Here is a 22,443-nt window from a genome sequence, read left to right on the forward strand (position 1 = left end):
AGGACAGATGATGGACTTGTTCTATCACAATCTCATTACATTAAGACGATTCTTGAAAAGTTCAAGGAATATAACATCACACCAAAAAGGTCACCAATTGACGTAAATCTTCATTTAGCCAAAAATACTAGAGATAGCATATCTCAACTAGAGTACTCTCGTATACTTGGTAGTTTAATGTATGTCATGAATTGTACAAGGCCTGACATAACATACTCTGTGAGCAAGCTAAGTCGATATGATATACGAGTAATCCTGGTAGAGATCATTGGACTACCATACTGAGAGTTTTGGGATATTTAAAGTATACTCAGAATTTTGGTATGCACTATACAAGATATCTAGCCGTTTTCAGAAAGGTATTGCGATGTTAATTGGATATCTAATACTAAAGACTCAAAGTCCACAAGTGGATATGTCTTTACACTTCGAGGTGCAGTTGTTTCTTGGAAATCCGCAAAACAAACGTGCATAGCGAGGTCCACTATGGAATTAGAATTCATAGCATTGGAGAAGGCTGGAGAAGAAGCAGAGTGGCTTCGAAATTTCTTAGAAGATATTCCAAACTGGGTTAAACCTTTGACAGCAGTGTGTATACACTGTGACAGCTAATCTGCTATTGGTAGATCGCAGAGTATCATGTATAATGGGAAGTCTCGACACATACGTCGTAGACATAACACCGTTAGACAATTGCTCTCAAATGGAGTTATCTCAATCGACTACGTAAGGTCAAAAGATAACATTGCGGATCCGCTTACAAAAGGTTTAACAAGAGAGCAACTGGAAATATTATCAAGGGGAATGGGCTTAAATTAAAGCCTTTAAGATAATTAATCAAGAGTCCTCATAATAGAAAAACCAACCTAGTTGACTGGAGATCCCAAGATCTAGGTTCAAAGGGCCAACTGAATTATGTCTGTGACTTAGTTAGCACTGGAGAGTAATAATATACTCTAACCTATTCCTATATAAGACAATGCATATCTGCCACGAGACCCAGGATAAGTAAAGCTTTTAATGATTTACTATATCTTGGAAAGTTATGTTATCCGAGTATTACAGAATACTCTTTATAGAAATCACCTATGTGAGTGTGAAGTGAGGCTGTTTCTATGAGAATTTTAAGGCAAATGCCTCAAAAGCACTCTCTGAAACCAAGAAGTGTTCAAGACCAAAATGAACACAAACGTGAGAACCAACAGTTTTCGAGAAGGTACTGCGTAAAAATGATTGTCTAGGTTTATACAAACGACTGATAGTTCAAGGACATTAATTGAAGTCTACTAATCGTCCAATTAAATCTGATCGTCTTTCACTAAGGCAAGTTTAAGGCCTCCCAGGCTACTTGACCTGATGCATATCTTTTCATTTGTAAAAGAACATAAATCCGATGTTTATGATAGAAGAAGCCAAATTTTCATTCATGTGGGGGATTGTTAGAAAAATGGATTTGCACAAATCCATTGAGATATGAATGAGTAATTTGTCTCCCAAGTTACCCCACTTGAGATTAAATGAGTTTCTCTTGAAACAGTACGTAAAATGAGAAAAACTTTTTCGAAAGGGTGCACTGGTTCGAAACAGTGCATTATGCCGAAAAGGTGTGACCTTTCGAAATGTGCATTGGTTCGAAATAGTGCATTATGTCAAAAAGGTGTGACATTTCGAAATAGGCATTGGTTCGAAACAGTACTTTATGCTAAAATGGTGTGTCCTTTCGAAACATGTGACTTTTCAAAAAATTGCTTACTTTTTCCCAAGAGTCACTGTGTTATTTCGAAGAGGCACTACTCACCTATAAATAGTGGATGAATTTGGAGAGAAAGATATACCAGATCACATAGAGTTCTGATCTTTCTCTTCTCCCTCTGTTCTTAGTCAAATACTATGTTGTGTTCGCAGATTCTGTAGAATTGAAGTGCCAGCTTTCTATAGAAGGAAACAATTTTCCATTAACCTTCAAACACCGTGAGGGGGAAAATCTGTCTTAAGGACATAGTGTATCTACACTAAACTCAGTTAACCAAAAGTCTGAGAGACGCGTCTGAAGACAAAAGATTTGTATAGTTTGGTAATTAGTAAAGAGTAAGTACAATTAAGTTGTTTATTCCTAACATTATTGACTACCAAAAAAAATACAAAACAATTATTGATTTAATGACCAAACCAAAAGTGGGAAGAGAAATTACCAAAAAGAATCAAAATATGTAAACTCATTTAAAAAAGAAGGCCTCATAATTTTTGTTTCTTATTTTTTAAGCTATCTTATTTTTTGGTTAAGTTTTAATGGATTATTTCATTTTGAGAATATGAGATAATGGTTTCTAAAAAAATTTACCAAACAAATTTTTTTATATCCAAAATCAATTATGAAACTCACAATACATTATTTGTCATATAATAATGAATTATCATAATGGTTGCTAGAAAAACCCTAAGCCTCTCATATTCTCATTACTATATCCTTAAAAATTACACAGAAGTTGCACTGAGAACTACATGAGAAACAAACAATAATGGAACTATAATCATCAGTCATCAGCTTTCAGTGTACTGCCGAAACAGAATACAATATTCTTTCGCAACAAAACAACGAAAACAAAGACATTGAGTAAACTTGAGAAATGAGACTCCTACAAGACATTCCATTTTGTTACGGTTGATGAGCTAAGACCAGGGTATATTCAAATTCACTCTCAATCTAATGACCCCACCAGAAAGGCAGAAACACCATGGCCTTACTTAGTGGTGATGTTGAAATCTAAGAAGCAATCTTTCAACTCTAAAATACCCCCATTGCTTTGTCATCTCTAAGATAACATTATAGGGCACCCAAGTGGCCCAAGTACCAAACATTCGGTGTTCTAAATCAATACTGAAACCTGTCGTTGCATCATACATAATTACATATGTACCATTTGATGGAAAATTTGGGTTTACGTTCTATTGAGAAAGAGTTCTCATTGAGAAATTGTAAATGTTCTGGCTTCCTTTCTCATGTAATCTCGTTTGCCTAGATATGGGTTTCTTTTTTTGGGACTTAATGTTCTTATTAATTTTTCAAGGAAAAGTAGATATCTGCTTACTTTAGCTTTAAACAGTGAGAACTGAGAAGCATTCAGGCCTGCAAAAGCAACTTATAGCTGTGTCACTGTTTGAAATTCAAACCTAATGTGGCTGGCAACGGCAGTATTTTATTGTAACTAGTTGACCTTCCAGAATGTCACCTGTCATCCTTTTTCGACACTCAAATACATTCTTTTGGTTGATAACAAGCCAGATACTCAGATTGAAAGCGGATTCTGCAGCTCTGTGTAGTAACATTCTGAGAGGATATTACAATCATAAAACTCCCAGCCAAGTAGGAAATCATGGAAATCAGCAGTGACATTGCATATATTGATTTTGCAATACATTGGGGGGAGGGGAAATCAGCAGTGACATCGCATATATTGATTTCTTGATTTTGCATATATGGAAAGCTACTATGATATCAAGGAAGAATTAAATTGTCATGATAAAAAGAAATAAAATTCAGTTGCCAAGAGAAGTAATTGACCTGCATCTGACTGAGCCAATAAGGCAGCTACATTAATGGTCTTAAATCCAGGCTCGAGGGGCCACAGTATATAGTATCACAACATGCAAATATCTTACATTACAATGCAACTTCCCTCAAATCCTAGATTACAGAAAACTCATCCATGCAGTCCACAAAACAACTGCATGATCCAAAGCAACTTGCAATATGCAGAACCGTCATGAGTGCTCACTGCTGATTTCTAGCAACAGGCTCAAGGGCCTCAATCATAACCACACTATTACCCCTGATAACCTGCAGGAAAGTTCACCAACAAATTAACTAGAGAAAAATGACAGTAGGTAATCATCGTAAACTGAAGGAAATCCCAAATTTCGACTTACCACCATGCCTATGTCATTTTTATCATTTCCATTCATCTCAATGGTGTTCTCCAACACCAAATTCATAAACTGGTCGAATCCACGAAGAGTACCAACAACCAGGCGATTTGCGTCCAGCTTGACTGCAAGACATTTTACATAGTAATACAACTAAGGTTACCAGTTGCTTTGCAAACAATTTTACATAAAACCAGTAAATAAAGGATCAGGCTACTGCTAGATTTGCAAATGAAGCAAATATGAGAAACTATGCTCATTTAAAACTTGGTATTGCATGATCAACATTAGTGTGTGTAATTTTAAAGAACAACCCTTCAGTCCTTAAATTGGGCACAGGAAAGGGTAGAGTTGCTTAGAAGAAGTCACAAAAACCCTGGGTCTTTCCAAAATCTGACATTTTTTCTTCCTACTTCATCAAACCTCAGATTCTCTTGTAGACGTGCCTTTCCAAACTATCACCCTCAGGGGAGCATTGTGGGCCAACTTCTATTCCACCCTTTTCTTGTGTTCCAACAAAGTTTAGCAAAGGTTTCCTGTAAATCTCTAGATGACTTATTAAGTATATGTAGGGTTTCATTTTATCACACAATTCCAAAAACACTTTGGTACTGCAATTAATAATTCATCTATCACAGGGCCCATCCCCATTAAGAACCACAAATATTCCTATTTACCGTCGTTCCAAGTTCCAATTAAATCAATTGTCAGCTTCATCAATTAAAATACATGTACTCTACCTTATCTTTTAAACTACATATTCACCCATTCCCCGTCATATACTTTCCATGCGACATCCAAGTTCTAAGACTCCCCATTTCTTTTATTACTGAACAAGAAAACAAAATGTAAGACTTTTTTTTTTGGGTGGGGGAGGTTGGTGGGGGCCGCTACAAGAAATTATGCAACTCCATGTCTCCATCCCCAATCAACCATACACTTCAAATACATAATACAGCCACACCTTTATACTCAATATCATGCATGAGCACAACTGCACAAGTAATAGATTGGGATGTGAACTGCCATCGACAACCATTTCCATCTATCAAAAACTATTGGCATTCCTAATATATGCCTTTGTGTTCAACTACTTGGCTTCTCAGAAAGAAAAATTAACATATATGTCATTTGTATCCCCACTTTGAAACCCAAAAAAACAAAAAATAAAAATAAACAAATAAAAATGCCACTTTTTGTCTATCAGAAAGGGATCCACTCCATATCACAATTTTAGAGATATAAATGGTTGTTCTGGATCAACAAGATACCAATTTAACAGAACGGGTTCCACTAGGGTTAACAAAATAGTGAGTCGGAATCGAGTCAGACTGGAACACAGGCGAAAACTGTAAAGGATGTGGTGCCAATAAGATGCCTTTGTTGATTCCCCAAGGAAATGATGACTAAAATGCGAAGGTTTACTATGGACACGAGATTGAAATTGATTATCTTTACGAAAATGATTTTCACGGAGTTGATACCTCAATTTGGAAAAACAACGACATGTCGTCTCTAAATCAAACCATTTTTGTGAGAGGGGAAAAGAAATATGAATCTAGCCTTATCAGTTTACTTGGGAGAAACAGTTCAGAATACATAGATGGCAAGTATGAGATTACACTGATCGTGGTCTAATCAACCATACACAGAAAGAGTTCTACATAATTTAGGCACCATAAGAAAAGCTATGCAGTTAATACCGAAGAAATTCAAAATACAGTCCTCATCTTTATCATCAAAGGTCAAAAATAGAATCTTAAAAATGACAGTAGTCCTCAAAACCCTGTCTGGCAAGTTTATTTAGTTCTTACTAATAGTCTAGGTAGTGCAACAACAAAACACTGCTAACGAGCATGCCACCTAAGGAGTTGTAGTACATGCATATTTCATAGACCGAAAACTTTCTAAATAACTTGAGTTTGACACTACTGGAGAGATGGAAAGAGAGCTCTCTCATTTGGATCAGTGGTCTAACTACTGACAAGTGGATCTATAATGCTTCTCCAATTATTGTAGTCCAAAGGGGAACCAGCATCAGGTAAAAGGAATCCATTAACAAAGAAAAAAGGTGTCCCAGACACTCCTCTTGAACACCCATACTTGAATGATACCCTTGTTCTGAGATCGGTTTCCCTATCATCAAAGCTGGATTCAACCACAGACAGTGAAGAGCTCCCAACAACATCTGCCACCAACTTCACAACACTGTCAACTACAGCTTTTCTAGACATCTTATGGGTCGGTTGATTGTAAAATTTCCCCTGATGTTTGAAAAACATCTCCAACATGTTGTACGTAGCCGAGGCATTCAACTTATCAACAATATGAAGTGCACGAGAAGAAACAAAAGCATTTTCATGGTAAGGTAAAGGAAAGGGATGAACGATTAGTGAAATGCGGGAGCCATAGTGTTGGAGGATCTGTTTTAGAGGAGGCCAAGCATCTCTACTGTCTGGACAGACTGGGTCAAAGAACGCTTCAATTATGATCGAATCCTCCATCTGTCTGTGATTTTTGTTGTACACGAACCCATCGAACTTTGCAGGGATTGAGAGAGAAACAGCCATCAGTAAGAACAAAGCTAAGATTAATAGCAGAAGTTTCTGCTTCCATTGCCCACTCTCCATCTTTATGCGTTCTTCACTCCAAAAACACAAGTAAAAGGGAGCATAGCCCTGGTAAGGTTCTTTTATATCCTAAGACATTACTTTCAAGGAGTGACCCTTGACCTTTGAACCCTAAGCAAAGTCTAATGTACAAATAGCAATTATTCTGTTTCAATATGGAGATTGAAGAGAATAGGATTTAAGGGAATACAATTATGGATTGATTCTTTGGGATGTCATGTGGGCTAACATTTAGTGCACTCTGTGGGACCTCCTTTGTAGTGGACAACATGTAATAAAATCCAAGGAAATGAATGTTTCCAATTAAATGAGGTACATTAGTGGAGAGTGACTAACGAAGACAGCCTATAAATCACTACTCCCATAAACTTCACTCTCAACATTTCCATCACTAAATAAAGCAATCCAAAAACAATGACCATTTCATCGTCACTGTTTATCAATTATACAGAAGTTCTTTTCCCCAACCCCACAATAGAAAACAAGAGTAAGAAACAATATGGTAGTTCCATTATTAACAGTAAAAGAAAGTAACTGAAGCCACTGTTACCAATCCTTTCAATAAGAAACAATTAATATAGTAAAGTAAATTAAAAAGAACATGACCGATAAACCAGTAAGTGAATATTATATATACATTTTACAGTTTTAAATGGCATAAAATCAAAAAGTTTTGCGGGCAGATTATATGTGACAAAAGTGTGCTGCTTTTCTGCCCCACTACCAAAATTTATCATTTAGTCACTATAAAAAATTACATAAAATTTAATAAAATTTGGAGTAACACCTAGAAACGCCAATATTTCCACATAACAATCAATTTACTCTAAATTATTTCACTTTACTTCACAAAAACACAATTGCAGGTGTAGAAAATAATCTAAATGCAAAATGAAAAGAAGATAACTTACTTTGAAGTTGCTTATCCATATACCTGTTACAACAACAAACAAAAAAAAAAAAAAAAAAAATCAGAACTCAAAAACGAAAGGCAGAAAAAAACATGAGAGAGAGAGAGAGAGAGAGATCAATTGAGGAGGGGAGGAGTACTTACTTCTTGAGATCTGGGGGCTGACCTGATCGACTCATGGTGAAAATTTTGAGGAAGAAAAAGAGTTTTTTTTTTTTTTTGTATCCTTAAAACCCTAAACCCTAAAAATTATAGTGAATGAATTAGAAACAAGGCTGCTGCAGATTTTGTGTACTGCACCGCTGCAAGGTTTAAAGAGTTGCACCAAGCAACTCTGATTCTTTTTTGTCTTAACTGTGACTTTTAATTGGGCCTCCAAGTATGATACCTTGTTGAGCCTAAAATTAGAAATTGCACTAGAAGAACGATTTCGGATTGGGCTTTGGTCACACTTTTCAAATTAACTAACTTTTTTTTCTTGAGTGTGACTGTGTGAGTCGACATAGTTGACCTTAGTCATTCTGGTTGTTTTTATCAATATGGCCAGAATACCCCTTATCGTGTGACCAAAGGCTAATATAGCTATTAATAGATGGACTAAATCCTAAACACCCCAAACTTTTTTCTTCTAAAAAACAGACACTTGAAAACAACATTTGGAGGTGTGAGATTCATTTTCTTTCAATCAAGTATCACCACCGCTTATTACTTCAACTAGAATGAGACTAATACCAGATGAAGCTGAGCATGCAACGGTCATTGTTGAAGTACATAGGAATGTATCAATATGCTCAAAAGTATAATACATTAACTGGTGTGAAATTAAAATTAAAACGTATGTATAATATGCACTCTGTTTCTACTCTTCAATTACTATGAAACCAACATTAAAATATGTTTCTTTTTTTTATTTTACAAACAATCAGCCAATTTTTATACTTATTCAGAAAATATATGAACGTTAAGAACTAGCTAGAACCACATGTATTGAAGTGTTGAACATCAAGTACTCTCCTCAACTTGAAAATCCTTAAAAAAATTTGGTACTGTCCACCAATATGATCCTTACACGTTTTAACTTCAGCAATGCCCAAAAATTTCATGATTTGGCCATCCTTTTATTGTCTCTGGAGAACTACCTGTTTTTGTTAATCCCTTCCGAATTGTGTACTTTGAGAATTTGGTCAAGCATGACAAATGTATGATATTTTGGTTGGTGATGAGTAACACATTAGCCGATGACCAATGTAGTAGTGAGCCACTTCGACCCTCCACATTAGAGGATGGATAGATGACTGCATGAATCTGATGCCATTTCATCCCTCCAAATGTTGTTTTCAAATGTTTGTTTTTAGAAAAAAAATGTTTGGGCTATTTAGGCTTTAGTCCTATTATTAATAACGATATTAGGCTTTGGTCACACGATGAGGGGTATTCAGGTCATATTGTTAAAAACAAGCCGAATGACCAAGGCTGGTCAACTATGTTGACTCACGGTCAAGGAAGAAAGTAGGACTAAAATCTAATTAATTTGAAAAGTGTGACCAAATAAAGCCTAATATCGCTATTAATAATAGGATGAAAGCTTAAATATCCCTTTCGGATTAATATATATTGACGATTGAAGACTTGGTTAGTTGGTTATGCTAATCGTTAGTGCAAGGGAGCATGATGAATAGAGTGATATTGATTCTCTTCCTCTTTTCATACTTGTCCATGGCTTCAGGCATTTATTCTTCTTTTACCTGACTTGATTAGTGTCGAGTATATATCAGTATGTAGCGGACTATATGTCTATATTGGGTGCATTGGCTTGCTATTTGTAACGGGGAAGGACTACCTACAGACCCCGAATCTCTCAAGGCAGACCCCATCTCAAGGTGCGCAGACCCCATTTTTTCTCAAAGCATACTCCAAACTTAAAATTGTCGTTGGGCACACCCCCCTAGGCCTTGTCAACCCAAAAACAAAAAACCAACTATTTTCTCTTTTCACTGTTCACTTTCTTCGGTTGTTCTCTTTCTTCCTCCTCCTCTAAAAACAAAAAACCAAGTGTTTAAGGTAATAAGAACACCATCTCATTCTTCAAGTTTCAATTTTTTGTATATAAACGTGTTTATCCTTTAACTGTAAACTTTGGTTTTTATAATATTAGCTTAACGCTGTAAAGATACTTGCGTACATATCTATTCTTCTTCTCTGGTTAATATCATCGTTTCGACGGAAACACACAGACTAATCCTCAATTTTAGGATTTTGTTATGACCTTTGTTTGCTGAAAGACCCCGTTCTAACTTTGTGACATTTTCAAGTATCACCTGCTTGTATTGTTTAATTTATTTAAGTACAAAACTTAAACATTCTTCTTCTCTTTGTTTCAGGTAATAAGAACACCACCTCATTCTTCAAGTTTCAATTTTTTGCCCTCTTTTGTTAATCTGCAGTTTAGAACAATCACCACAAGAGTTATTTTGCCTTCTTTTGTTTGCTTCATAGATTCATTTCTGTATGACATTTTCTTAAAGAATTAGATACGGTGACAATGCAAGTAAGTGATATATTTTTTTACTGCATTTTAGCTTTGTTGATATTATAGTTACTTTCATTTGATTATAAGTCCACTGTTAACTTGTTATTTTCTTAGAAACGTTTACTTTGAAGGTTTGGATAAGATTATGAGGATGTTGGGATTGTTGTATCACTTGTCATTTAATTACAGTCTTTGATTGAGAGACTCTGAGTGCTTATAGTTAATATATATAGTTTACAAAAAAATCATCGGTTATTCATGGCACAATCAAAATTTTGCATTTTCTGTCTTGCATCATAAAGTTTGGGTTGTAATTGAAATTTGACTATTGTTAGCTATTGACGTAATATAGGGATAGTCATGCCGCCTTGGAAAAAAAAAGGGAAAGTTGGCTCTAGTCAGCCTTCAGTTAGGATGCCCCAAACGACATCTCATTGAATACAAAAAAACAAAAAAGCAATGGTTGTAGAAGACCATATTGAAGAAGACGAGAATGTTGAGTTGGAAGAAGAACATGATGAGGAGGTAGAAGTTTCTAATGGGAAGAAAATTGGCAGGAAGTAGATGAGAGCGAGAGCGATGGAGTGGGAATATATTCCGGAGGTCCTATAGATAGCAAAGTTTTGGTCGATTATAAGGACCATATTGCTCGCAAGATTTGGGATAGAAAGGTTTTTTTTTTACATCTATGCTTAATTCATTTTATAGTCGTTTTTTTTAAATAAATAAATAAAATAAAATATTGTTTAATTTTGTAGGAAAGGGGTATTCTAAAACTACACCACCATACCGTCAAACTAGAGCAATGAGACATAAGTGAAGAACCACCTCTTTTCCAAAAGAAGTTAGAAGCTATTGGGTTGTTAAACTTAGCCTTGTATTCGTGGAAGAACTTCAATGCAGTAGTGATTTCAACATTTTGTGAGAGATGGCATCAAGAAACAACTACTTTCCATCTCCCATTATATTTGGCGAGATGACCATTACTCTCGATGATGTGAGCCAAATTTTGGGGATTCCAATCAAAGGTTTTCCAATGGAGGGAATCTATTTGTTAGATAAAGGAAAAGAAGAAGAATTGTTTATACAAGGGCTTAGTTTGACAGCCGAAAATGTACCCAAAGTGAAAAAGGAGCATGTGACTCTAGAGTGGTTAAGGAAGACATTTTCTAACACACCCGAAGATGCTAGGGTGCTGTTGCGTTGGCTTATTTATATAGGGAGTTAGCAAAAGCATCTCAACGAAATGGGAGACAAGTTGCCGGGTGTATGACATTGTTGGAAGTAAGTAGTATTTTATTATTGTAGGGAGTTATCTCATTTTCAAAATTTGATTTATTCACAAAATACTTTTGTAGGCTTGGGTGTATAAACATTTTCGTTTTTTGAATTCTCCTATGATCAATATGGACTTTAAAAGAGATATGCCTCGTATGAGATGGTGGATGGTATATCCTTCACTTTCAATGGTCACAATGTCTTCTTTGATCTACCTTCGGGAGGAGATAGACTTATTATCAACTAGAGAAGTAAGGATATAAGTTTAATACTTTCTTATTATAATTTGTTAGTTTGTAAAATGATGGAAGAGAATAACAATTATGAATTTTTGTGTGTTAGGTTTATTGGGACCCTTACAAAGATGTTCGTGACATCCGACCATTAGACGAGGTTACTTTTTTTAATGGCGTATTGTGTGTGCTTGATATCGCTGAAGGCTACAATATTGGCCGAGTGCTACGTCAGGTTGGATATGTTCAAAGGATTCCTGGTAGGCCGATTCAGCCTAAATATATATGGTAGTAACAAAACAAATGTGCGATACAATGTGAATCATTACACTTTTTCCCAATTGTGGACTTCAGGGGATAATCATGTTTTGTCTAATATTGAATGTGGTGAACGTGTTGTGGATTCCTCAGATTGCGTTAATAGATACATAGATTGGTTCAACAATATTAGCCATCCTCGTATACGTAATCTGAAGCACTTTTCACAAGCTCATAGACTTCCACTTGTAAATTGGGTGAGATGTATATATATTTTTTTATTCCTACTCGTATTCGATTTCATTATGTACGAAAAATGTAATATATCTAATGTTAGTCATATTTGTGATATGCATTTAACTCTCAAATTGCTTTATAGGAACTTATTGTAGCATAAGCGACAAGGTTGTTTAAAGAATCGTTGGACACAAGAGGAACCCAAGATATGATGTTCATGGGATGTTAGCACGTGAGAAGATGATATACAACATTCTCCAATTCAAACAAATTATTCAAAAAAGTTCACAAAGTGGAGGTGGGGGTGAAAATAGTGGAGATGTTGGTGAAAATAGTGGGGGTGGTCAAGATAATGGTGGAGATGGTGGTGAAAATAGTGGAAATAACATGAACATTGACACGACAAAGTTCACAAAATGACAACTTGCAATAAGGCATAAAAGAAAGAAATGATGGTGTTAATGTTGGTGTTTTTATGCAATTGGGTTTTTTTTTTTTTTTTTTTTTTTTTTTTTCATGGAACATGTAATAGATGCTCTCATTTTGTCTCCTGTCTAAAACTTCTCAATTCCTATCGCTTGAGTGAACGAGTGGGGTGCATGAGTTTTGGGCCTATGCAGTCACATGTGTAGTTATAAAGAATGCTTGTCAGAGGAGATATGGATGGTTTATTTGCACTTGTAGAACCATCTGATGCAGACTTCTTGTTGACCATCTTCTATATTTTTGTCTTTCACAAAGGTGTAATGTTATTAGTTTTAATATAAAGGATTAGGTCCTTCTTCTAAATGATGCCATGTCTATCTCAACTCTCAACAGGGTAAGAGAGAAAATCGGCCAATAATTATAATTGACGGTTGTTACTTAAGTTGTTTCCTCTGGTGTTGCTAGTTGTGAAGGTACATGTACACATGGCTGTACTATTTGAACTTTGGACTCAGTTGGTAACAATGTCAGCTTTCAATCTCTGTTAGCAAGTGTATTTTATAGCACTTTGCTTAATTAGTGAGTGGTGTTTCCTTGCGATTTTGAATTCACAACACACTATCTCTGATTATAAAGCCAAACTTGCAATGGATTGTTACTCTGAAACTTGCAATGAAGGCCATGACTTTGCCACAATTGGATAGGGTTTAGCTTGCTTACCATGCATGTATCTGTAATATTTTGTTGGTTTAACGTTGACAAATTCTGACTTGACATTGCTACAGTGAAGGCAACTTTGGGTCAAATTTTGGTTATCTACATCTGCGCTCCCTTAAGAAAAATAAAGCTAATCACAAAATGAAGTCCAAACAATTTTGGTAAGTAAATTGCCACTCAGCCTCTGAGGTTGCCTGATAAACTGAAAAGTTAAGGATTTTTTACAGTCCAGTCCAACCAACTAAAGCAGAAAAGGCTAGCCTGGTTAGGACATCTGTTCTTTTTAAGTTAGTTAAGTTAAACCAATTTTAATACAGGACTAGCAAAATCTAATCTAAGTGTAAGACAGTCCAGTCCAACCAACTAAAGCAAAAAAGGCTAGCCTGGTTAGAACGTCGTTTCGCTTTAAGTTAGTTCATTTAAACCGATCGTAATGTAGGACTAGCAAAATCTAATCTAAGTGTAAGATAGTCCAGTCCAACCAACTAAAGCAGAAAAGGCTAGCCTGGTTCTAACGCTTTTTTCGCTTTAAGTTAGTTAAGTTAAACCAATCATAATGCAGGACTAGCAAAATCTAATCGAAGTGTAAGATAGTCTAGTCCAACCAACTAAAGCAGAAAAGGCTAGCCTGGTTGGAACGTCTTTTCGCTTTAAGTTAGTTTAGTTAAACCGATCTTAATGCAAGACAAGCAAAATCTAATCTAAGTGTAAGACAGTCCGGTCCAACCAACAGAGGCATAAATGGATAGTTTAACTGGAACATCTTTGCTTTTATAAGTTAGTTCAATTAAACTGTTCCTAATGCATGACCTACACATTTTGTCTATGTATAAGATGGTCCATTCGGACCAACAAAAGGGGGAATAAAATAGCCTAATTTGAACATCTACTATTTTTAAGTTAGTTAAATTGAACCATTCTGACCAACACATCTTTCTTCATTTGAAATTTGAAATTTTGACAAAATATTTCGGTCCAACTTATTGAAGGTCATAATGTTAGCTCTATTAGGTCGACACGGACGTCAAATATTAGCCCAGAAATATCATTTTATGTGTTCAATTTGAAAATTCAAATTCAAATTTTGGGCGGGATTTGAGATTTCACTGAAATTTAAAATCCAATTTGAAATTTGAAATTTTGGGCAAGAAATTTCAATTCAAATTTTGTGTTTTGAATTTCAAATTGGTTTTGGGTTATCTTTTTTGCAAGCAAAATGTGAATATATTATTATAAATATAAAGTTACATTATAGAGTTTCCACCATAAGGAACAAAAGAGCATCTTGCTACACTTTAGGGAAATCTAAAGTATAACTGGTGCTAGTTTTCCAATTTTGTGACAAAAGGTGGTCTTTCTTTACCACCGTAATCTGCTGGTTGGATGAAGCAACCACATTCACCGTTAACTCTTTCCTCCAAAAAACCCAGATATTGCCTGTACGAATTGAAGCGGCGTATGGTTATGAGCAAAATATGTACTATAGCCATAATTTAAAAGGACCTTTGGAGTCACTGTGGGGGCAATAATAAAAGGTTCAGCCAGTCCAATGATGTTAGGCTTATACTCCTGGATTATTTCTTCTAAGTAATTGTCCGGCAAAGTTCTTCTTAAGTCGCGAACATTCCAGAAGAGAACATTCATTTATTTTGTTTTGGAGTTTTTCTTGCCCTTGTGGATGGAGGAGAGTGTTCCTGCAACATCCATTGTGGCTTATATTTCTTCTTTGGTATCGTCTGCCATGATTCATCACCATCATTCGATATGTCCTCCTTATCAACTAAGTCTGCCTAATTTACCGCTGTCGAGATAAAATTGGTTTCATTCACTACATTGATACTATTGTCCACACTTGATGTGGAAAACGAGGAGTCTGTTCTTGTTGTCGATGCGGAATAGGAATAAAAAAAACTCTACTATTCATAGCCTGAACTCCAACAGCCTTTCATGGGTGAAGTTAGACACTATGTTGGGAGAAGGCCCATGTGCCGGTGGGAAAGCAAAAATCTCACCCACAGTAGAAGTATTCAAGACCTTTAAACCAACAACCTCTTCATTATTGGATATGAAGTTAGGCACTATGTTAGGTGTAAGTTCTTTTTGAACTAGAGAGGCCGGAATCCCCATAACTAGAGATATTAACGGTGCTGCTGCCGTAGTAACCATAGCCCCATTTTCTGCCGGTCCTGAAGTCACTCTTGCCACAAGGGACTCATCTAGAGAAGCCTCGGTCTCAGTCGATGTTGTAGCAGACACATCACATGTAGCTTGAGGGTTTAAATCTTGTTCCACTATTGAATTCACAATCATAACATCAATCTTTTCAGTCGCTACTTTTGTATGCGCATTTGGGGAAAAATTCTCAGTCGCACCCTCTGAAGAAAAATTCTCTGCAGTGAAATTCTCCACTACCTTCACAGTGATAAACTCCTGAGATTTCTCTGCAGAAAGGTGTTCCTGGTCCTCATGTTCAACAACAAATTGATCTTGATCCTCAACAGTGTGAATCTCATTCACTTCAAGCCCCTCAAACTGATTTTGTGTCTGCACTTCCTTGGGCTTTTCAGTGTTTTTCGCCCTCCATATGGACTCCCCTGCTTACTAGACTCCCCTGTGTTCTTTTACCTTCCATGTCTTCTGAGTCTTTTTTCTCCCATTGGTTCTAATGGGGGAGTGGCATCCACTACAACCTCCTTATCCTTGTTTCCCTTGTCTTTGTTATGCTGCATATCACTTATAAGCCTCCTACATTATGTTACCAAATGTCCCATAATTTTGCAATGTGTGCACATTTTTAGAAGTTTGCCCACCTCCACTATTTGCCAGAAATTGGTATTCTTCGTCCCGACATAAATTTGATCCGGGATCAGTATAAAGAGGTCCACGTCAACCAAAATGTTGGCAAAGTATCCATACTCTCTATTGAGGGTTTTCTCATCGATTTGCATAGGGTACCCCACTCTCCGAGCAATGGACATCAGTGCCTTCGGATCCCAATATTCCTGGCTGAGGCCAGGCAGTCTAATCCAAACCAAGCCATGAGATTGCCTTTGGCTGTCGGGATTGAAGTTTGTAGTCCATTGGCTAATTCTCATAGGCATTTTATCAAAGTCCCATGATCAGTTCGCCCAGACTCTGTTTAGATCATCTGCATTCGAAAATCGGAGAAAAAGGAAACCTTTTCCAATGGGAGTGATAAGCCATTCTCCTATTGGTTTCCAGAGTTGTAAAGCAATTGCTCTGACTCTATCCAGCGAAACTTTTTGCAAATCTATTCTTCCCACCAAACAGTGTTTGCAAAACAGCAAACCCTTTTCGTAAGCTTTCTCTGGGATAGTGATTGCTGGGTATTCTCCCATTTTTTCGGGGATTGGGAGTTCCTGGAGTTCCACCGGTTGCCGAAGTTGATGTTTTGCGGCATCCGCGTATGAAACTCTTAGAGTTCCTGATTGAGCTTCTTCAGCGTCATTCTCGTTGGGGGTTGAAAGGTTATGTTGTGGCTGTATCTCGCTCAAAGTTTGTTTGGGCTTCTCGAACTCATAAAGGTCCATGATTGATTTTTTTATTAGAACACACACTGTGTATCAGTGTGGGATTTTACCTGAAAAGTGATGGAGCCTGGGAATAGAGAGAGTGGAGAAGCAATGCCGAATTATCCAAGCTTTTAGAACTCACACTGTTATTAGTGGAGGATTTTACCCAAAAGCAGTGGAGGAACACCAACTTGCTAGAACTCGCACTGCTAATCAGTGGAGGAATTTACCCGAAAAGGAAGGTAGTATGGAGATTGAGAGGATAAGTTAATTTATTTGGCAAAACTTGCTTTTAACTAAAAGCGGCAAAATGGGGAGTACTGTATCATTCAGATAGCTTATGTTATCTCACACCCAGTCACCCCACTTATGGTCCCCATGATCAACTTGTCTGGTTTTGTGTTATCACTAACTCCAATTTCAATTCAATTCATGTTTTCATATTGTATTGAACATGAAATGAAGAATACAAACCAAATTACCAAAATATTGTTTTCAAAATTTTATTAAAATTTTAAATTCAAATTCAAAATTTAAATTTTGGGCGGGAAGTTTCAATTTAAATTTCATATTCAAGACTTCATATTTAAAAAAAAAAAAAAAAAAAAAACAATTGGCCAAAAAAATTTGAATCAAAGTTTTCCTTCACTATATGCTCTGAACCCAAAACCCAAAACCCAAAACCCAAAACCCAAAACCCAAAACCCAAAACCCAAAACTGAGTTGTGTATTTAAATTCCAAAAATAATTTTGTGAGCCAAAATTCAATAATAAATTTTGAATTAAAGAAAAAAAATTGTTGTTCAAATTCAATTTCATTCACATCTTTGTAAAGTACAAAACCTTACCCATAAACCTTAAACCATTAACTCATATGTACACCTATAGTGTAGTGGGAAAAACCATAAAATATGTAACATTTAGATGTACGTACAAACAATGGTTAGTAATGTTTTTTTAATTATTGTCTTAAAATCAAGATTTTGTCAGCCACTGTGAACCAAATTTTAATGAATTACTAAAAATTGACCAATTTTGACCAACTAAACAGTTTATAAACCCTAAACCCTAAACTGAGTCGTGTATTTAAATTCCAAAAATAATTTTGTGAGCCAAAATTCAATAATAAATTTTGAATTAAAGAAAAAAATATGTTGTTCAAATTCAATTTCATTCACATCTCTGTAAAGTACAAAACCTTACTCATAAACCTTAAACCCTGAACTCATATGTACACCTATAGTGTAGTGGGGAAGACCATAAAATAAATATATAACAATTAAGTGTACAAACAATTAATGGTTAGTAATGTTTTTTTAATTATTGTCTTAAAATCAAGATTTTGTCAGCCACTGTGAACCAAATTTTAGCGAATTACTAAACTTGACCAATTTTGACCAACTAAACAGTTCATATCAGCTATCCAAAACGAGATAGGTTAGTCTTCAAACAATCTCCTCTTTTTATAAGACGGTCTAGTCTAACCATCAAATGTAGACAGAGTTAGCCTAAGCTTAATGTCTTTTTTGTTTAGGTTGGTTCTAATAAATCGTTATTAATGCAGGACCAACACAATCTCCTCTATTTATAAGACGGTCCAGTCTATCCATCCAATGCAGACAGAGTTAGTCTAATCTGAACGTCTTTTCTTTTAAAGTTGGTTCTAATAAACCGTTCTTAATACCGGACCAACACAATATCCTCTCTTTATAAGACGGTCCAGTCCAACCATCCAATGTAGACAGTAGACTTAGCCTAATCTGAACATCTTTTTTTTTAGGTTAGTTTTGATCGAAATTAAAACTCTAACTAATTTGAAAATTTGGCAAAATGTTCCAAACCAATACAAGTAAACAATGAAAGTCGAAACATCAATTTAAACATGTAAAATGTTTGGTTCCAAAATATATAAGAAACTCAATTCCATCCTATCAACGTCTTTACAAAAATTCTTCCGATCCTCACAAAAAATGTTTCTTCATGTATCCTCTGTAAAAGTATAAAGTATTTCAAACATCTATTTGCCCAACTACATTAATCGACAAAAATTGGATCTCCTTTGAAAGCTTCTGCTTGAGCAATCCCCTAAACATTCAACCCTTGGAATGCCTCCAAACGGGTTTTCACTAGAATCTCCTAGCCTTTTGCTATTTCTAGACTATTCCTACTCCAAAACAACATTATTTTTGGAATTGGGCAACCATCTTCCAAATCTAGTTTAATGTAATGGTTACTATTAACATAACCGATCCCAAGCACATTAACATTGTTTAGATCCACTAGGGATCTCATAGGGAGAAAGGTATAACAATATGATGTAGAGATTATACAAGCACAACGTCAAATCTCGACGCAAACAAATGCCTAATAATAGGCATATCCATCCATTTGTTTCTCTTGGCACGAGTTCTCTTCTTTTTCCTTATCCTTTTATTTAATCCATCAACAACTTCCTGGGAAAATATCCTCACATAATATTCCTTATTTGATATTAACTCACTTAATAACTCTTGTCTCATCCAAAACCAGTCGGTTTGTTTTCTTCCCAAAGTCAAGCAGAGGGCCCTGAAACCATAATTTCCATCGCTAATGGGGTCTTCAAAACCAACAATAAACTGTAGCAATTCACGCAGAAAACACATTTTATATCTAGATTGAGCAATGGAGCAATTGGCATCAAAACTCAGTTTATTCTTCCCCTTTGAAACATATGGTTTGGCCTTGGGCTTCGTTACAGATTGTGGAGTCACAATTGAGTGGAGCATCTGGAGGATGTTCAATTTAAATATTGGAGCAACCAACATCAACATTTTGTTTCTTCCTCTTTGAAACATATGGTTTGGCCTTGGGCTTTGTTACAGATTGTGGAGTCATGGGTGGAGCATTTGAGGATGTTCAGTTTCATTAATGGATGGAGCAACCAACATCAACATTTGGTTTCTTCCTCTTTGGAACAAATGGTTTGGCCTTGGGCTTCGTTATGGATTGTGGAGTCACAGGTGGAGCATCCGGAGGGTACTCAAACCATGACGGATCTCAGGTAGTTGACCACTCTTCTTTTGTTGGCCTCTTCTTTGTACTGCCCTTAGGGCGGCCCTTTGGTGTAGCATCCTCCTTTGGCGGCTCCAATGATGAACTTTTAGGCGTTACAAGTTCCATGAGCATCTTTATCATAGATCTCTGCTGGTCTTCAGAAGTCAATTTTAGTCGTTGAATAAATAATAAATCCATAGTTGGTTTGTAATAAACACCAATAGGATCACTATCTCTCGGTTCAATAGATAACTTTTTCCAAAATTCATCAATTTCAGAAAGAGGTATTCTGCACCATTTTTGTTTGTGTAGCACTAACTCATGCACACACGACAAACCGTGTGAAGTACGCAAAGTGTGGTCGCAAACACTATCATCTACCCCAATGACATCTATACGTCCCATTTCTTCCAAAATCAAATCTAAAGCTCTATTTGAAATAAATCGTCTGAGCTCACTAAAAAACTCGTCATTGTGCTTGTGTTGAAATCTAGTTAAACTCCTTTCAAAAGAGGCTCTAATTTCGCTCATCCCAATATTGATAACTAGATGGATCAATTTCCACATTCCAAGAAAATCATGTTTGCATGTCCCCTTCAAGCTCAACTTCAGTTGAGCATGCAATCTTTCCACCCTATTCGTCGTAGTGTTTCCATAGTGCTTTTGTTAGTCTACCCAGTAAGCAACAAATGCTTCTTTGTAAGGCAACCATGTTCTACGCAAATATTGGATGAGCACAGGATAGTCTTTAAAAGCTAACTCTATATAAGCAAAAACTTTCTCAAAAAACCCTCCTGTGTCTTTGACTTTACCACATTAGTCCACATGGTACAAAATTTATTTATGTTTTGCTCGTCACTGAGAATATTTTTTCCCATTTTTAAGACACATTGGGAAATGTGCCATCGACACAAGTGCTTATTTGCATTTGGAAAGACGACATCGGCTGCATTCTTCAAAGCTAGCTCCCTATCAGTCACTGCACAATCAACACTGGAACTTCAGGCATGAGTATCTCTCGAAACCTTTCCAATGCCCAAGTGTAGTCATACTTTTTTTCCTTTTCTATCAACACATAGCATGCAATGAAAGTCATATTGGTCGATGTCACTCCTGCAATCTCTAACAACTTGAAATGATACTTGTTTGTCCTATACGTATAATCCATGAGAAAATTTTGGTTAAAAGTCTTAGCCATTTGGATCGAACCCGGATAGGTCCAAAACAATTCACAAACCTCATTGCTACCTTCTCGGCGTTTACTGTGCTCCACATATCCATTTTCCCTTAACAATCTATTCAACTCTTTCAACTGTGTTCTATTTTCCATTTCATCAAGTCTAATTTTGTGTCTTCCGTTATACATTTGTCTCATGGAGGACGAGTTTAATATATCTCTTGCTTTGACAACATTCATGACCACTTTTGGTTTAACTCCAACTTTACTCATCTCAGATACAAAAATCATTTCCATCTTATTAAACCTTCCCTTATAAGAGTGACCCTCCATAGTTTTTGCCAACCCATGATTATGTCTACCACAATCAACTCTTAGTGTCCATCTATCTAAACTACCACATTCAAAACACACTTTTAAATTAAAAGGACAATTCATCTTTTTTGTTCCAGTCTTTCTCATTGCCTTCTCATTTTCTTCTACCTTTTTATGAGATCGAAATTCACCACCACACTCACATATCAAAATAAGTCTAGGAGCTTTCCCACCAATTACATTTTGAGATTTCCCAGTGACGATAATGGCTCCCACTTCATTTCCTTTATGTTGTGTCCAATCAATCAAATCTTGATGACTATCAAATACCTATAAATCAATTTAAGTATTAATTAATCCATGGGTAAGAAGATATTAAATCAAAGAAGTAAGTTTCAAAACGTATATTCATCCATACATACCATGTTGGTGTTAAAATGTTCGGTTTGATCTATGTAGTGCCCCTCCGAAGATGCATTTGAATTTTTTGAAGTCCAAAGTGGATCAATTGGTACCTCATTGTGACTGTATAGAGGATCCTATAATATTTACAATGAATTATGATGTTAGCTAAAAATTTGTCACAAGAAAAATGTCTATCAAAGTAACTAAGCGACGACCAAATTAGACTGTCTAATGCTTCATAAGTCGCTCCAGTTGGGGCACTAGAGTCTTAGAAAGTTAGTTGGCCTGGGATGTCTCGAACGTAAGGCTATTCCCATTTCCCAACACTCACTATTAAAATCAACCATAAACGGAAGATGTCGTTCTCATAGATTGAGTTTGCATAAATACATACTTTGTAATCACATTTTGTACAAGTCGTCCTCATAATGATCTCATAATAATTGATATTGGAATCATTATGAACAGTAGTTGTTTATGGAGTTACCTCGTCTTGGTCACCGTCTTGGTCACTTGATTGAAATTTCTCTTCATTAAATAGTTCATTTTCCACATTAAAAGCATCATATGCCCATTCCATTTCACTCAATGTCATCAAAAAAAAAAAAAAAAAAAAAAAAAAAAAAGGTTTTAGGGTTGTAAGTAGAAATAGAACAAAAAAATTTGAATATGTGTAGAGAAAGAAGAGATGTGTGAGTTAAGTTTCTTTGGATTGGAAAATGAGAGAAGTGAGAAAAAAAAATGTGGGTTTAAAGAAGGTTTCTTGAGAGTAAAAAGACAAAAGTTGAAATTTGTGTGTTTTCATTTTTAAGTGGGTATGCCCTAAGAGATTATTTG

At 35.9% G+C, this 22,443-nt stretch overlaps 3 protein-coding genes across 3 annotated transcripts; all 3 read right to left on the reverse strand.

Annotated features, from left to right (window-relative positions):
* Positions 1 to 3,491: 3,491 nt before the first annotated feature.
* LOC147482950 (putative small nuclear ribonucleoprotein G) lies at positions 3,492 to 7,891 on the reverse strand. Its single transcript, XM_086580360.1, has 4 exons — positions 7,609 to 7,891; positions 7,466 to 7,488; positions 3,928 to 4,049; positions 3,492 to 3,838 (listed from the first exon to the last, which is right to left on the reverse strand). Exons 1-4 carry the CDS (start codon positions 7,641 to 7,643, stop codon positions 3,773 to 3,775), a joined length of 246 nt encoding a protein of 81 aa, XP_086436486.1. The 5' UTR covers positions 7,644 to 7,891; the 3' UTR covers positions 3,492 to 3,772.
* LOC147482951 (uncharacterized) lies at positions 5,679 to 6,735 on the reverse strand. The gene has a single exon (XM_086580359.1). It carries the CDS (start codon positions 6,552 to 6,554, stop codon positions 5,898 to 5,900), a length of 657 nt encoding a protein of 218 aa, XP_086436485.1. The 5' UTR covers positions 6,555 to 6,735; the 3' UTR covers positions 5,679 to 5,897.
* A 12,794-nt stretch (positions 7,892 to 20,685) lies between the features above and the next one.
* Positions 20,686 to 22,186, reverse strand: LOC147482952 (uncharacterized). Its single transcript, XM_086579461.1, has 3 exons — positions 22,094 to 22,186; positions 21,624 to 21,740; positions 20,686 to 21,531 (listed from the first exon to the last, which is right to left on the reverse strand). The coding sequence occupies exons 1-3, from the start codon at positions 22,184 to 22,186 to the stop codon at positions 20,686 to 20,688; spliced, it is 1,056 nt and encodes a 351-aa protein (XP_086435587.1).
* Positions 22,187 to 22,443: the final 257 nt, after the last annotated feature.

Source organism: Coptis chinensis, chromosome 8 (genome assembly GCF_015680905.1).
Source record: "Coptis chinensis isolate HL-2020 chromosome 8, ASM1568090v1, whole genome shotgun sequence".
Lineage (NCBI taxonomy): Eukaryota > Viridiplantae > Streptophyta > Magnoliopsida > Ranunculales > Ranunculaceae > Coptis > Coptis chinensis.